The sequence below is a fragment of the Pseudopipra pipra genome, chromosome 2 (assembly GCF_036250125.1).
Source record: "Pseudopipra pipra isolate bDixPip1 chromosome 2, bDixPip1.hap1, whole genome shotgun sequence".
Classification (NCBI taxonomy): domain Eukaryota; kingdom Metazoa; phylum Chordata; class Aves; order Passeriformes; family Pipridae; genus Pseudopipra; species Pseudopipra pipra.
The window spans coordinates 92770856-92785990 of record NC_087550.1 but is presented as its reverse complement, the minus strand read 5'-3'; the positions used below and the strand labels follow the sequence as shown (position 1 = coordinate 92785990).

Sequence of the window (15135 nt, the reverse complement as noted above, 5' to 3'; positions counted from 1 at the left end):
TCCAGGCACTGATGCTTTACAAAGTATGTCAATTCCACCTTCCCTTGAATGGTTTCAAAAGTTATCACAAAACAGTTGACAAATGCAGAGGAGAAAGCTGCCCAATAAATAAAATAAGGGGGTTTTAAATAAAATGAATGAGTAACGGAAAAGAAACTTGAAACTGATTTCTTGAAGGTTTCTCGAAGAACAGGAGGTCTTTTCTTGAAATTTTTGTTTCAGCTTGTTGGTCAGTGGTTCTATCTCATTCATTTGGCTAATGAACAGCATCATTTGAATACAGAAAAGCTGATACAGAGCAGAAACTTCATAAATGATGAGAGGTTATTTCTATGGAAAAGCTGAGCTTAAGGGAATGAAAAGGAAGGGTCTGCTTTGTGCTTGACTTGCAACTCATTCAGCTTATCTTTTTTTTTTTGTTGATTTGTTTTGGACATGGATGTAACCGTTTGCTTGTTTTGCATGGTTTTCTGAAAATTTTAGTTCTTTCATGTTATCACTTCATTGCTACCCTTGATCATTATTCCCTGTGAAGATAAAGGAACAAAAGCAGTTTAAAAGCTGGAAGTGTGGGCTGTGCTTATACTTTGTCAGCCCTTTCCCTGTTCCTTTCGTGGGGTCAGATTGGTATATATGGACCCACACTGGTGCAGCCTCACCTTGAATATTGTGTGCAGTTTTGGGGCACAGCAATATAAGAAAGATATTAAGGTATTAGAGAGTGTCCAAAGGAGGGCAACGATGATGTGAAGGGCCTTGAGGGGAAGCGGTATGAGGAGCAGCTGAGGGCACTTGGTCTGTTCAGCCTGGAGGAGACTTGAGGGGAGACCTCCTTGCAGTTACAACTTCCTCATGAGGGGAAGAGGAGGGGCAGGCACTGATCTCTTTTCTGTGGTGACCAGTGACAGGATCTGAGGGAATGGCCTGAAATTGTGTCAAGGGAGGTTTAGGTTGGGTATTAGAAGGAGGTTCTTCACCCAGAGGGTGGTTGGGCGCTGGAACAGGCTCCCCAGGGAAGTGGTCACAGCACCAAGCCTGACAGAGTCCAAGAAGTGTTTGGATGATACTCTCAGGCACATGGTGTGACTCTTGGGCGTGCAAGGCCAGGAGTTGGACTTGATGATCCTTGTGGGTCCCTTCCAACTTGGCATATTCTGTGATTCTGTGATACTTATGGCTTATCCCATATAGAGCAGGTGGCTTCCATTCTTCAGTGGGAAGGCATCTCATGGGAGCTGTGAGGTGGGTTCTTGCAGCTGTGACTGATGTGGGTCTAGGATGGCTCAAGGAATGCGGTCATGGTGGCCTAGTCCATGGGGCTATGTAGCCTTTCAAAAACCATAAGAATTCATATTTCCTCTAATTTTCAAATATGAGGAGAAAGCATCCTTACGATGCCTTGTAGTTCACTTGTTTTAGGGTTGGACATCCTCAGCTTTGTGGGAAGTGTAGAGGGTGCCTGGCATGACAGAATAGTGCTGTATGGTGATTCTTGATGGAGGGGGTGAGAAGCCTAGTATGGTCTTGCTGCCTGTTGGAATGAATCCAGGAAGAGTCTAACCACAAAAGCACTCATGGGATTTGTCTAGGGAAGGAATCCGTAGTTCTGCTCTGTAACCAATCATGGCAGTGTTCCAGTATGTGGTTAGTGCCAAAGGGGGAGGAAATGGGATCGCCGAGTGACAGGAGGCAAAGCTACCCTAAGAGCATTACTACTTTGTGGGAAACACAATAGCTTGTAAGGAGCAGCAAGTACCAGACATCCACTGTTGATGACAGTGAGGGAGCCAACAAAACTAGTGAAGAAGGAAGAGCAGCAAGGGCTGGGAGATGTGGCCCACCCCACCCCAAAGGAAACAAAAGGCCAAAGGGAAAGGTATACCTCTACCAGCTTTACCTGGTAGCCCGAGAGTTGTGCTCCTTGGGTTTTCTCCCTTCCTCTGTTGAGGAACTACCACTGCTGGGTGGGACTTAACAGTTTAAGGATAGTGGAGACTAGGAAAATGTCCTGATTGCTGGAGGAAACAAACTGGACAATAGTATGACCAGAGTGGCTTAGGGACAACTGATCCTGCCTTCTGGGACAAAACCTAGATCCAGGAGCGGTAACACTTTCAAAATTATGGTACCAAGCGGTATTTTTTATTTCCTAAAATAGATCAGAAATTTGAGAATTGGGAGATGCTATGTCCCAAGGAGGCCAGATGCTGACAAACTTGTCAGCTGGTACTAGGTCTTTAATTAAGAGCTTGCACAGATCACTCTGTTCAGATTGCATGGCTTCCAGTTCTGAGGCATGAAGGTCAAAATATGTTCATGTGCGTGTCCTCTGGCATCTGTTGTAGGTCTAGTCTGTGGACTAGATGACCTCTTGAAATAATTCCCTTGTGTCTGTCATGCAGTCTGTCATACTGATGCTGTTTAAAGTTATGATTTGTTCTCCTCTTCAACCATACTGAAAAGGGGGAGGCAGCCCATTAGAAAACAGTTGTGAACTGGAATAGCCTTCCACACTACAAACACAAAAAAAGTCCTAAAGCTCCAAAATGCCTGAGAAGAGTGTGCTCAGAGATAAGAGAAATGCTGAAAATTTTTCCACTGGCCCAAATACTTCAAATTAGTTGTGAACAACACCCTGCTAAAGAAAAAAGCACTACCGAGGAGTTGGGCATGCTTGGGCATTTAGTAATGTATCAAAATAAATGCTAGCAAAGCAGGACAACACCCACCCTCCCTTGTTTATGCTTGTGCAGTTGTCTTTCAAATTTTTTTCCTACAAGAATTAATGTAAAAAAGGGGGAGGGGGCTTGGAACTGGAGATATATAGAAAGTTTAAATCCACTGGCACAGTATATATGACCTGGGGGGTGGAGAGCAGCACTGTCAACTGGAGATGTCTTTTAGGAAGCATTTTTTTTCTGCAGCTGGCTTAGGGTGCTTCATGGCTTTTTGTGTGTGAAAATTCTTGTTGCTTTCTGAAAAGTTATAAACAGTTACAAGGACATTTTCATTATCACCTTCTTTCTTTGGTGTCCACTGCTGTCAAGCTTAGTCAAGAGGAATGAAGAAATGGGGTAATAATGAACCTTATGGCAGCAAGTGGATGGTATTGACAATGAAAAATTTCGAAGATTGGTATTTATCAAGAAAATGAAGATAACATTTCATTACTATTGTAAAACACAACTATTCAATGTCTTCTAAAAACAAGAAAGAGTATGGTATAAAAGTAACTAAATGTGGCTCTAGTTGACTGATGAAATGCATCTTCTCCAGCATTTGTGCTAGATTGGCCTGCTGTTTCTATGTGGTGGCTCTGCTGGTTGTGTCTTCTATTCCCAACTAGCTGTCTTTCCCAGGATCAGCATAATTTTAGAGAAGGAACGAGCCTCTTACTTCCTGCTCCCCTCATCACGTTATGAACGTCATCCCCATGCAGGCTCGGTAATGAGTGCAGAAGTGTGTGTGCCTTCTTCCCCATCAAGCAGCCTTGCATCTATCCCTATAAGCAACACAGTTTTTGAGCTTTTTGTGCTTTCCTGCACTTTCCACCATTATGGCCCTGCCTTTGCAGCCCCCCGCTAGGCATGCTGCAGGGTTTTCTGCCAAAATTTACTGGAGAATGATGTAATTACATCACACAACCCTTGCTAACATGCCCCGTTCCTGCGGCTGTCATGTACACAGAGGCTGCACAGCCTGGAGGTGCCTCACTTTTTTGGCGCAGGTCTGACCTAATTCAAGGTTGAGACTGTGCAGCCGCCCAAAGGGAAAACTTTCGCTTGGATTACCACAAAACGCCTAATTTTAGCAACGATAGCTGAGAGCGAAACTTCGCTCAAGTAACGGCCGGACAAAGCGCGATGAGGAAGCACCGGCAGCAGGATGTTGTGGCAAGAGCCCGCACCACCCTGCCCAGCCCAGCCCGTCCCGTCCCATCCCGTCCCGCTCCGCGGGCACTGCGCGGCAGGCGGGCGGGCGGGCGCGCGCTCGGGAGAAGGCGCGAAAATCCCGCGCATGCTCAGTGCGGCGCTCGCTGCGCGCCGTGGAGCGGCGGGCGGGCGGGTTGTGGCTTGGCCGCTCCGCGTGTGCCCGTGCGAGGCGCGCCGCGCCCGTGACGTCAGCGCGCAGCGTCAGGGGGACGCACAAAAGTGTAAGTTTCAATTTTTTTTTAAATTATTTTAAATTTATTTAAAAAAAAAAAAAGAGAAAAGAGAAGAGGAAAGAGCGGCGGGAGGTCGCACGCGCGGGGTCCGCGGAGGGGCCGCCGCCGCCGCCACTGGTTCAGCCGCATCCCCCCCGTTCCCGCGGGCAGCCCCTCGGCGGCGGCGGGCAGGTGTGCGGGGCCGCGGCGTGCGGGGGTGGCCGGGCGGGAGCCCGCCGGGCGGGCGGCCGGCAGGGGCAGAGGCGCGCTGGGAAGTGACAGCCCACCGGGGTAGACCCTGTTCCCCCCGCACCCCCTCCCCGAAGCGAGGGGGGGTCGGGGGGCGGTCCCTGCCGGCCCCCTTCCCTCCCTCCCTCCCTCCCCCGTTCCCGGGCTGCCGATGTCGGTGTCCCGCCGCCTCCCCCCGCCCCTGCCCCCTCCCGCCAGGCCCGCGCAGCCGCCGCCGCACATGTGCAGTCGGGCGCCTCCGCAGCGGCAGCAGCAGAAGCGGCGGCAGCAGCGCGGCGGCGGCGGGCGGGGGGTGCTCCCGCTCCGCGCTCCGGGTCCCTATCTGGGGGCGGCGGCGGGGGATGGAGCCGGCTCTCTCTACCTTCGGCCGCTCAGGTGCAGGCAGCCCGCGCCCGAGGATGGGAGCGGCGGCGGGTGGGACGGCGGCGGGTCGGGCGGGATGGGGATGGGGACGGCGCGGACCCGCACCCCGCCCGCCGCCCCTTCCCCCGCCGCCGCCGGCGGTGCCGCCGGGCGCGTCCCCCCTTGCCCGCGCCCCCGCCGCCCAGGCGATTAGCGCGGCCCCTCGCTGCCGGGGGGAGGCGGCGCGGGGCTCAGGGCTCTGCCCGGGCGGTGAGGCCCCGGTCGGGGGGCGCGGGGTGCCCGGGGAGCGGAGGCGGCCGCCGGGCTGTGCCTCCCGGTGCGGCCGCGGCCCGTCCGCCTGCGAGGAGGAGGAGGAAAGCGGGGCTGGAAGGCCCCGGGGGGAGCTGCCCCTAGGGCCTACTTGTCCCTGCTGCTGGAAATGGGGGTGGGGAGCAGGAGGAGGAGGAGGCCGTGATCGCTGCCCGCGCCCAGCGCTCGGTGCTGGAAGGGGCGCAGCTGGACAGGGACCGGCCCCCCGTGGGATCGGGTGCGGGCTGGGGGAAGGGCTCTGCCACGGCACAGCTCGCCCCCGCCGTCGGGGAAGGAGTGCCCCCCACACGTGAGCGTGGGGCTCAAGGGATGAAAAGGTGATGAAGGGAAACTTTTCCCTTTTTAAAAATGTGGCTTTTTTAAAAAAGAAGCCTAAATTGTACGTGGTAGTAGTCGTTAATTTCAATTGTAAAAACTTTCCCTCCTTTTATTTTTTTACAGCTGATGCTGTCTTTGCTTGTTTTGTAGAAAATAGCATCATTGTCCCTGTGTCCTGCAGCCGTCAAGATTTTAAGAGGACTGGTTTCTAGTCTTTGGTAACATGGCAAAAGATGTAAGTATATTTGTAGCACATGGAGCTCAGGGAATGCTTTTATTAACAAAAGCAAATGGGGTCATGCTTTATAGTAGCTGGCATTAATGAATATATAGAACTTTATCCATATTGTACATCAAACCTAGGTTATGTTTTCCTGTAGACGTAACAGCATAAACCAGCTTCAGATCTGCAGCCATTTTTTCAGAGTATTTAATCCTAAGAATTTGCTATGCTTATAACAGCACTTGGACTGTTGTCGTTATGTGTATTCATATTAAACACTAAACCAGCTTGGGTTTGGATTGGATTTAAAAAAACCCAGCAGATATTGTTCAGATGACAGGGTTGTTGTTGACTAGCATTGCCTTTCTTGTGTTCAGAGAGGCATCATACATTCAAGGAAGTCAAGATGGTTCAGTCTCCATATGTGTTCATTGTTTATCTGTGTCTACCAAAAGATGCTTGTTAGTGTCTGTAAAAACAGGCTTTGGGAACTTTCGGCATAGACTTCCATTACCATTGGTGTTAAGGTTAGTGGCTTTGATTCTGTGGCCTGTCGTGGAGCATGTTTACTCTTTATCCATTCCAATATTTTAAAAAAAAGTTACAACATATTCTGCCTTTAAGATGTCAGTCATTGTTAATACCCAGTATAATTGGGCTTTCATGTTTTCTTAGTGAAAATAAGACAAGATACTACTCCGTATTCAAAAGGAAACCAACCCAAAAACAACAGCATGCAAGCTAAGGAGAACTAATACAACTCACTTCGTAAACAGCAGGTTGCAATCTAATGTGGGCTGTTGTAGCTTTGAAATAGCAAGAATTCCATGAAAGAGGAATTGGTTTAAAAAATTAATCTTGTAGGAAATTTTAGTAGCTCAACTGAAAAACATCTTAATGTGGGGAGAAGCAACCAGAAAATACGTAGTCACTCAAAGCTTGCCTGGAAGAGATAAGGGCGGCCGAGTACATTACAGATAGCAGAGTTCAGGGAATGATAGGCTGTATAAGCGGGAAGAAAATGAAAGAGGAGTGTTAGACTAGGAGATGAAATTGAAACAGTTCAAAGTAATTTAGATACCAAAGTACATTTTTTTTATATTAAGTTTTGGGAGAGATATCAACTAAGTGAAGAAGTGCTAGCCCCTAGAAATACAGGTGAATATCCTAGAAGGTCTAGGAGAGCAAAATGAGAATAAGACATTTAAGAACAAGCCTCATTTTTGAAAGATGTAGTTTATTCTAGAAAAGAGAGTAGTTAAGGAAGGAATAACAGGATAACATATGTTATAATAAATTTCAGAAATTAAAGATACTACAGATAGGAGAAGAAATTGCTTTTAGTGTCTTTATTAGAAGAATTAATAAGCTGAATTTGAAGAAAGTTAAAATCAGGTCAAGTTTTAGGTAAAATTTTAAGTGTATTTGAGCACTGGAATAGCTGAGGTAGCTAGAAAGGCTATGAAATCTTAACAGAATATTGTCTAACCTGTTCTTAAAAACCTCTGCACATACTTGAATCGTGCTTCAGGTAAGAAAGATAGACTGCTCACCTTTTTGCAGACTATTGCATACCCACTATTACATGATGTCTAAAATGTGTAGTGTATGCTGGGAAATTTTAAATTTCCGGATCTGATTATAGACCCATCTAGTTTTGGTTTAATACTATAAAATAGAGGTGCTAATTGATATACCACTTGCTTTGATTTTCAAGGAGGAAGAGAATTTTCCCCATTTTTTTGTTCAAAATCTAAGTTCTTTTCCAAGCCGCATAATGGAATTAAGCGTGATCAAGACAGTATCACTAAATTTCTGGGCAATGAGTCTTTAAAAACCTGTGTTGCTGTAAATTTAAACATTCTGACATGAAAATACTGCTGTGATTAATGTCTTGTGGTTCTGCCATGTCACCTATCAAGTGCTCAGTCTGTGAGATGTAGTGGTGAAGAAGATGGCATAGTTGATGAATGCCCCCGCCCCTTCCTTCCCTTTTTCTCAGCATAGCTGAGATGCCTAAACCGGGAAGAAGGGCTGTGCTGCTACAGTCCTGAGTCTGGGCTTCAGGTGGCATTTACATGGCCAGGGATGCCTCTGTGCTCCAGCCTGGGAGCACAGGCGTGATGTGCATCCCACTGCTGTTCTGTGCTGCCGGGGCCAGCGGGGCCATGGTGGCAGCGGGGCAGGGAACCCGACAGAAAGGGAAGATGGGTAGACAGGGCACCACGACAGGACATGCTCCTGCTTAACCCTTCTTCCTACCTGCTGCAGGAGAGCACTTTCCCTTTTGTTTCTCTTTTCCAGTTCTTCCAATACGTCTTTATAAATACTGCATTTTGATAAGATCTGTTAGAAAAGTCAAATACTTGTAAAAATTTGCAGACTGAGACTTTGCTGGATAATTGAACAAATGGGGACCATGATGGAGAGTACTGGCAAACCCAAGAAAATTTGTTTTATAAAGGATTAAATATTTACCAAAGTACTGATCATGTAAGGTGGCAGAATAATGCTTATGAGCTATTTGATGCAAGCCTAAATTCTACAAAATATTGCTTTGATATGTATCCCTCTAATGCTTTTCAGACTGTACAGTCAAGAGAAAATAAGCAACAAAACATTGAGGTTTTAATTTTATTTTTTTTCCCCCCAAATTACTTCAGTTGCCTTGGCAGCAGTCAGGAAGCTGTGAAGGGGGGCAAAAAAGGTATATTCATATGTAGCTCCTTAATTAAAAGCTGCAGGTGGACTTTAAAATCATAAGTAGTGGTATAGCTGGATAAGTTGAAAAATAATAATGGAAAAAGAGAAATACTTGCTTGTGAATGTTAAAGTATCTGTGCATATATGTCAATTTATGTTTTGGGTAGGAGATCTGGAATGCAGTAAAGGTAAACAGGGGAAGAGAGGAGCACTCATTTTCCAGTGTGATCTGGTAATAACATTGAGCACAGCCATTTTTGAGTTTGTGTAAATGAGCACTGTGCGGAGCTGAGAAGCAATTCTAACAGAATTGGGCAAATACGGTATATCACATTCAGTTCAGGAGATCTTAGTTCCTGGAAAGACTTTACTGTTTGTGCAATTTAAAGAAACAGTGAAAAAAACTGTGCGTGGACAAGAGAACACTGATTGCCGTATCTGAAGGACTTGTGTATCTTGGGAGTAGGATCATTGAATTTCCTCCCAAGAGTCTTAATGACAAGGTGAGGTCAGTGGGATTGGGTGCAGTTTGACTTGTAGCTTTGCACTGTTTGGGAAATTCCTTGGTCATCGCATACAGGTAACCTCCAGAAACTCTAGCTTAGCCAGAATTCCTCTTTGTGGTTAATCAGTGTCAGTCTCTAAGAGTTTGCTGTATCTACTGTAAACTCTTTCACTGCTGGTGCCTTCCAGAAGAAATGTGGCACCTTCCAGGCAGGAGCTGGAAGAGCCAAGTGTACACACCGAGGTCCTCAGCTGACTTCTGCTGCTCACTGGATTCATGCGATTAATAGTTGGGTGGGAAGAGCAGCTCCCTAGGTGAAATGATGACCTGCCCATCCTCGGCATGCTTAAAATTAAGCAGGATGCAGCATGGAATGAAGGAGCAGGAATTACTGTAGCAAGAGAGTGAATTTGATTACTTTTTTTTTTCCAGCTTCCAGTGTAAGACAGGACTACTTGCTGGCCACTTTTATATTCAGTTACATGTTGAGAATTATCTGTAAATTAAGATGATAAATTTTAGCATCAATGGTTAATATACCTTCCACTACTAAGTTAACAGTTTCTGTAGCATGGCTGAATATCCAACTTGTGGTGACCCTGTTTCTCCTCTCAGTTACTTCTGTTGCACTGTTGAGGCCGCTCGAGCAGCCATAAGAGAAGCTTGTGGATGTTTTCTTGAAAACCCAGTGTTGCATAGGAAGAAGAAGCAGGAGCAATGGGGTTTATTTTTTGCTGCATTTCCATACTCTTAACACAACAACTTGCAGGAACTGTATCTATTATGAGGAGTAGTCTAGTGCATGTGTTCCAGTGAGTATTGAGAAGAAAGGGGCTAGACAAAATGAATGAGCATGATTCCTTCTGCTCTCAAAAAGTATGTGTAAATGAAACATTCTTACCTAGTAGCTGTTTTTTGTGATTGTTTCAGTTGTTCACCATCACTGCATGGGGCTGTTTCAAGTTATTTAAAAAATAATTTGTACACAAAGAACATGGAGTTGAAAACTAATTTAAGAAACTTTTTAAACTGACGCACCACTGTTAGCCTTCAGAATTTCTCACAGACTAAAATATCTTTCTTGAGAGCTGTTCTTGAGTTACTGTTTCATAGGTTGCTGGCAGTGGTGTTGGCTTTGGAACTGCTTGTTCTAAAATTAGAATGTTTAATTTATTTTTAAAAATTATATTGTCATCTTTTGCTTGAATTACTTTATTAGGGATTTTTCTCTTGGTCCCTAGTTTGCATAAAAATTATTGTATCTCTTTAGTTTTTCATGGTGCTTTTATGAATCTTACTGAGGAGTAGCTATGGCCCGTGTATCCAACTTAGCAAAGGAAGCCGTGTGCTCATGTGTAAATATGAGGACAGCATATGAGAAATTGTGCCTGCACAAAGTTCAACACCTCATCTAACATTACTTTTTAAGAAATCTAGAGATGCAGGGATTAATGTTGAGTTTATTTTAACTGAGAATTCAGAATACATTCAGGCATGTAATTATTTCAGTGAATTATTTCACAGTATTAGTAAATATTTTGCTCAAAGAATATTTTAAAAAACAGCAAACTGATTTCTTAGCACAGCTTTACTGGATAGGTGAGTAGGTCTGCTATATTTGTGGAAGCTAATAGATCTGTGCTTCTGTATTACTGATTTTGCCAGAATACCACAGAGGTTGTACTTTTTTAATAGCTTTCTTGGAGTACTTCTGCATGAATCTTGAACATGTCTGAAAAAGTTACGTTTGGGATGGATTAAAGAAAAAGAACCTAATGGAAGTAGGAAAAATACGCATTTTGGACCTTCTTTGCATGATGCACTTTCAATCTCTAGAAAGTATTGAATAGTCTTCAAAACATTTTTCAGACTTTTCTTAAAATACCAGCACGTATTTTTTCTTTCATGTTTATTTTTGGTAATGTACTGGGAATTTCAGTGAGGCGGACTAGAGAAGTTAAGTCTTTGAGGAAAGTCAAGTGGTCATGCACTTTTTTTGATATCATTTTAGTTCAGTGGCTTCTCAGTAGCTTGATCTGTCTGCCTTTAGTTAGTTCTAACATGTTCAGAAGTTCGCAAACTGAAGATGAAATAATAATATGAAATTAGGTCATCTAAAAAGGCATCGTTGGGATTTTGAATGTTGTTAATTGTTTTTAATGTACTTTTTCAAAGAAGGCAAAAGGAAAGTGATCTTTAAGCTCTCCTTTTTACATTCCAAGTACACAATCAGAGCTCCCCCTTTTTTGCTATATTGGTTTGTATTATAAACTCAGGAAACAGCAACTCAGAAGTTGCGTATCACCTCGACTTTTTTTTGTTTAAATAAAGTGTTTTCTTGTAGCCTTTAAGGGTTAAACTTTATTAATTGTATGTGTTGGTTAATGATAGTGGCTCTATGTAGGTACATTCTAGTATTTTACTGAGTAACTACACTGTACTGTCAACATGCTCAACAAAAAGGTATCTTTTAAAAGTTAAGTTATGCTAGGGATCACTTGTTTTAGTGTTTGTATTTGCTTGCTTGGGTATCTATTAATGGATATTTATTATAGCTAATTAGGAGTGGGAGGAAGACTGGGCTGGTCTCTGCTAAGTGTTCTCTGTGTTGAAGTGGTTCTCAGATAGCAGACTTGATATTAAAAATTGCCAGTGGTCCATATTCCCCAAAAATGCTTCCAGCTGCTTGTCTTGTGTTACATTACAGTTGCTAAGGGTTCTAGTGTTGCATTAATGGTCACACAGACTTGCTTGAAAATTATGCTGTGGACCATTGTGTTCTCACAATATGCTGATAAGGAGATCAGTGAGGCAAATGGTTTTAGAAGGGGTCCAGTTGATTTCAGCTGTGGTTCAGATGCTGTTGAACAAGCTGCTGTTAAAATTTGGTTTGGCTGGAAAAAGAAAAATCTGTAAAGGTCAAATCTAGAATGATTGCAGGAGCTGGTTGTGGAAATGGCTGCTGCTGGTACCTCTGCACATGGGTATTTAGTCCAGGAGGACACGAACAATGATTTTTATTTTCTGATTAGTTTATGTGCTAGAAGTGGTACGATATTTTCCAGTAGGAATCTTGTATTCAATTTTGCTTTGTTATTATAGCTTCACAGTTAGTTTTGGGGTTATCAGCTTTAAATTTTGCAAAGATTGTATCACTTCAGCAATTGAATTACTGTAAGAAACAACACCGTGTAATGACTTTAACTCTTGAGGTATTTTTGATCTGTTGACTGCTTAGACAGGACTGCTATTTGACTCATCTTCAAAATGAGTTCTTCATTTAATTTTTACTGAATTCGAGATGTGTTGCTCTTTTCAGAAAGAACAGCCAAGAAAGCTAATGGTCTCGACGTACTCTGCAATAAGGGAGACCTCAGGTGTCATTTTGTGTATTACTCAGTGTCCAACTTAACTGCAGTGTCAGCAGAGCCTATATTCAGATGAAGATCAACAAGGCTTAACTGAGCTACTAACCTGTATTTAGCTTTTTACCTTCACAGTCTTGTTATATCCAGATCTTTATTATCTGGTGCTTTGACCTTGCTGAGTTAATGTGCTAAAAATTCAAAGATACTTTTTGGAAAGCTCATTTGTATGGTGTAGCTCATTGCTGAGTGGTTGACAGACACATTAATCTTGAAGATGTTGCGTGAACTGAGGATGTGGTATGGTGAAATCTGTTTCAGAAGAAGGCTACTGAGACACAGGAAAATAACATGTCTGAGAATTTTGAAGGATTGGACTCCTGTAGTCTGCCTTAAAAAGTTTGTATGTTGTTTATACAGTAAAGAATAGTTCTCACTGACTTAATTTGCAAAATGAAATTCAAATATTTTAAATTTTAAAACTTTTTTCCCTTTCCTACAATCCTCCTTTGCTTGATATTTTGATTGCCTTTTAATTTTTGCAAAAAATGAATTGGATGTCCCATAAAAGTAGTCTTTTGCAGTTGTGTAGTAATTCACTCCTGGAACATGTTTGTTCTGGTCCCTGTATGAGAGGAGAATCCAATGGAAAAAGCAGTTAATTATCATCTTGTTAAAAATGACATTTGCTTATGGATAGGGGTGAAAAAAGAATAAAGGTTGTTTAAGCAGCCTTAAAATAAGATTGCTTATTTCTGGTTATAAGCTTTTCTACGCTTTGTAGGTGTGCTAATATTCTGTTGCTTCTTGATGCTGAAATAAAGCAAACAAGAAAGAGAACTATATTGTCAATGAAGTGGCCCATAGTAAAATTGCATGGCCTAGGCCTTTACATTTATTGCCTTTAAAATGACTAGGGATTGTCATTTCTGTAGATCGAGTTAGGTGCACTTTTGCACAAGATGGGTGGTTGTTTGTAGACAGCAAAGGCATGCTCCTGGTCGTAGAATTGTGGAATGGTTAAGGTTGGAAAAGACCTTTAAGATCATGAAGTCCAACTGTCAACCCAGGACCATGAAATGCCTTTGACAAGTTCTGTTTGGAAATACTTTTCCTTCCCAATGTCTCCATTTTCTGATTCTGTCTTCAGTACTTCTTTCCCAATTTATTTTGAACTTTTCAGTCCGAGTCCCAGCTTATTTCCCTTTTCAGTCGTAGTTTAGAATAGATTGTATTTGTTTTCCCACTTCCCGTGCTCTTCCCTTCTTGTTGCAGGATTTGATCTCTTTGCTCTGTTAAAGCTCTTTCTTAATTTCTCATCAGATGTATTGCCTGCACTTTTTCAGTGACTCAGTTTCTCTGCCTCATCTCTTAATTCTGCCATCTTCCATCTGATTTTGTAGCTCACTTTTTGTATCTTTCCTTGCCAGTCCCAAAACTGTTTTTCTGACTGTCCCACCCTGACTCCCATTCTTTAACCATTGTCGTATATTTGGCACTCCCATCTCTTGTTGTCAAACCCAGTTCTGTGCCTCAATCTAATGTGCTTAATCTGCGCTTAGCAACTGAAAATTTCTGTTCTGAGAAATAACCTTTTAGCAGATACCTCTGTTTCCACATATCTTTACCCTTTTTGCTCTTCTTTCAGCTCTTTTTCAGGGAGTATACTTAAAACGAACTCATTACCTAGAAGCAAGGTAAAAAAGGTATTTCTGTGGCAGAAAATCATCCTTCTCTTCCCTATATTTACTTAAAGCAGTGGGAGAGACCTTCCTCTCAGGTTAAATCTGATACACAGAACACCTGTACTTGTTCAGTTTGATTTTCCTCATTCAAGCTTCTTGCTCTTATAGGTTGCTTGTCCTTTAGTCCAAGTTCATCTTGCATATTTTCTGTTTAGTTTAAAGGTTTAGTAAATAATTTCATGCCAATTTTTACTAAGAAATAAGTTGCAAGGCTTAAAAGCTGTGGAAGACATTATGTTTTTGTTGTAAGGGTGTTGATTTTCTAGTGCATAACTTCAGAGACTGCAAATATGAGCTTGTTAGTAAGATACTAAATTATTCTCTGATAGTCTGCCCTAAGGGATTTTTTTAATAACTGAAATTCTCTGCATTTTTAGCAAATTTTGTTTCAGATTAACTTCAATCCCAACAACAAGTTTTTTTCCCCGATTTCCAGCTTTTCAGGCTGAGGGCAGTTGTGCTTTTCAGCTTTTATATGTAAACAAAACAAAAACAGACTTTCTGGTCCTTATGACTGATGATGATCTCATAGCAGGCCAAAGCTAACTTCAGTTGAATTTTTGATTTGTTTAGCTTGCCAGTTGATTTCTTTTCCTTAGGAGCTTTGAATGATGTGCTGAGACAAAACCTTGATGATGGTTTGGATTTTTACTCCAGCATAACTTCTACAGTTCAAATTACTAGATTTACTAATTTATCCAATGGACTTTAACCTCCTTTCCTGTGATCTGTGGAAAGATCTTAAGTAGTTATTACAGTTTAGATGCTATGGTGAGTGTCAAAAGCTATTTTTTTAAATAATTATTTATTTTGTTGTAATATGTAAAGGATAAAGGTTGTGTCTGTATCTGTAGCCTGTTCAGCATACCAGGGATTTCGTTCCACAGAGAAGTAGACGTAACCAACATGTCTCTTTGATGAGGAAAGCTATGCTCAATTGCGAAATTGCAAACACTTAATAAGCTTTCAGAATCAGATATTAAAAGCATGAAATTATTTCAAGAAGCCCTGGCATCATCATCAAAGGAAGTAACACATCTTGAAATTGAGAATCGTGAGAAGATAAGAAGAAAATATGGAATATGAAAAAAATTGCAGTGAAAAATAGTACAAATCAAAATATGTTGTTATAAGCAGCTTGATAGGGCCTGAAAACTGTGCATTTTCTCATCAAAAAATAGAATTTCCTTAATGTCTAGACCCTTCTTGAC

The 15135-nt window shown here is 42.7% G+C and overlaps 1 protein-coding gene across 6 annotated transcripts in view; it reads left to right on the top strand.

Annotated features, from left to right (window-relative positions):
- Window positions 1–4043: 4043 nt before the first annotated feature.
- TFDP1 (transcription factor Dp-1) overlaps window positions 4044–15135 on the top strand; it is a 40078-nt gene continuing 28986 nt past the window's right edge. For 2 of the 6 annotated variants that reach the window (XM_064646433.1, XM_064646428.1), the window contains exon 1: window positions 5377–5618. In XM_064646433.1, the coding sequence (XP_064502503.1) occupies window positions 5607–5618 (12 nt within the window). In that variant the 5' untranslated portion in view covers window positions 5377–5606. Of the gene's footprint in view, window positions 4154–4645; window positions 4769–5376; window positions 5619–15135 lie in introns of those variants that run through there. The other 4 variants (XM_064646432.1, XM_064646431.1, XM_064646430.1 and 1 more) reach the window with 4 other exon arrangements.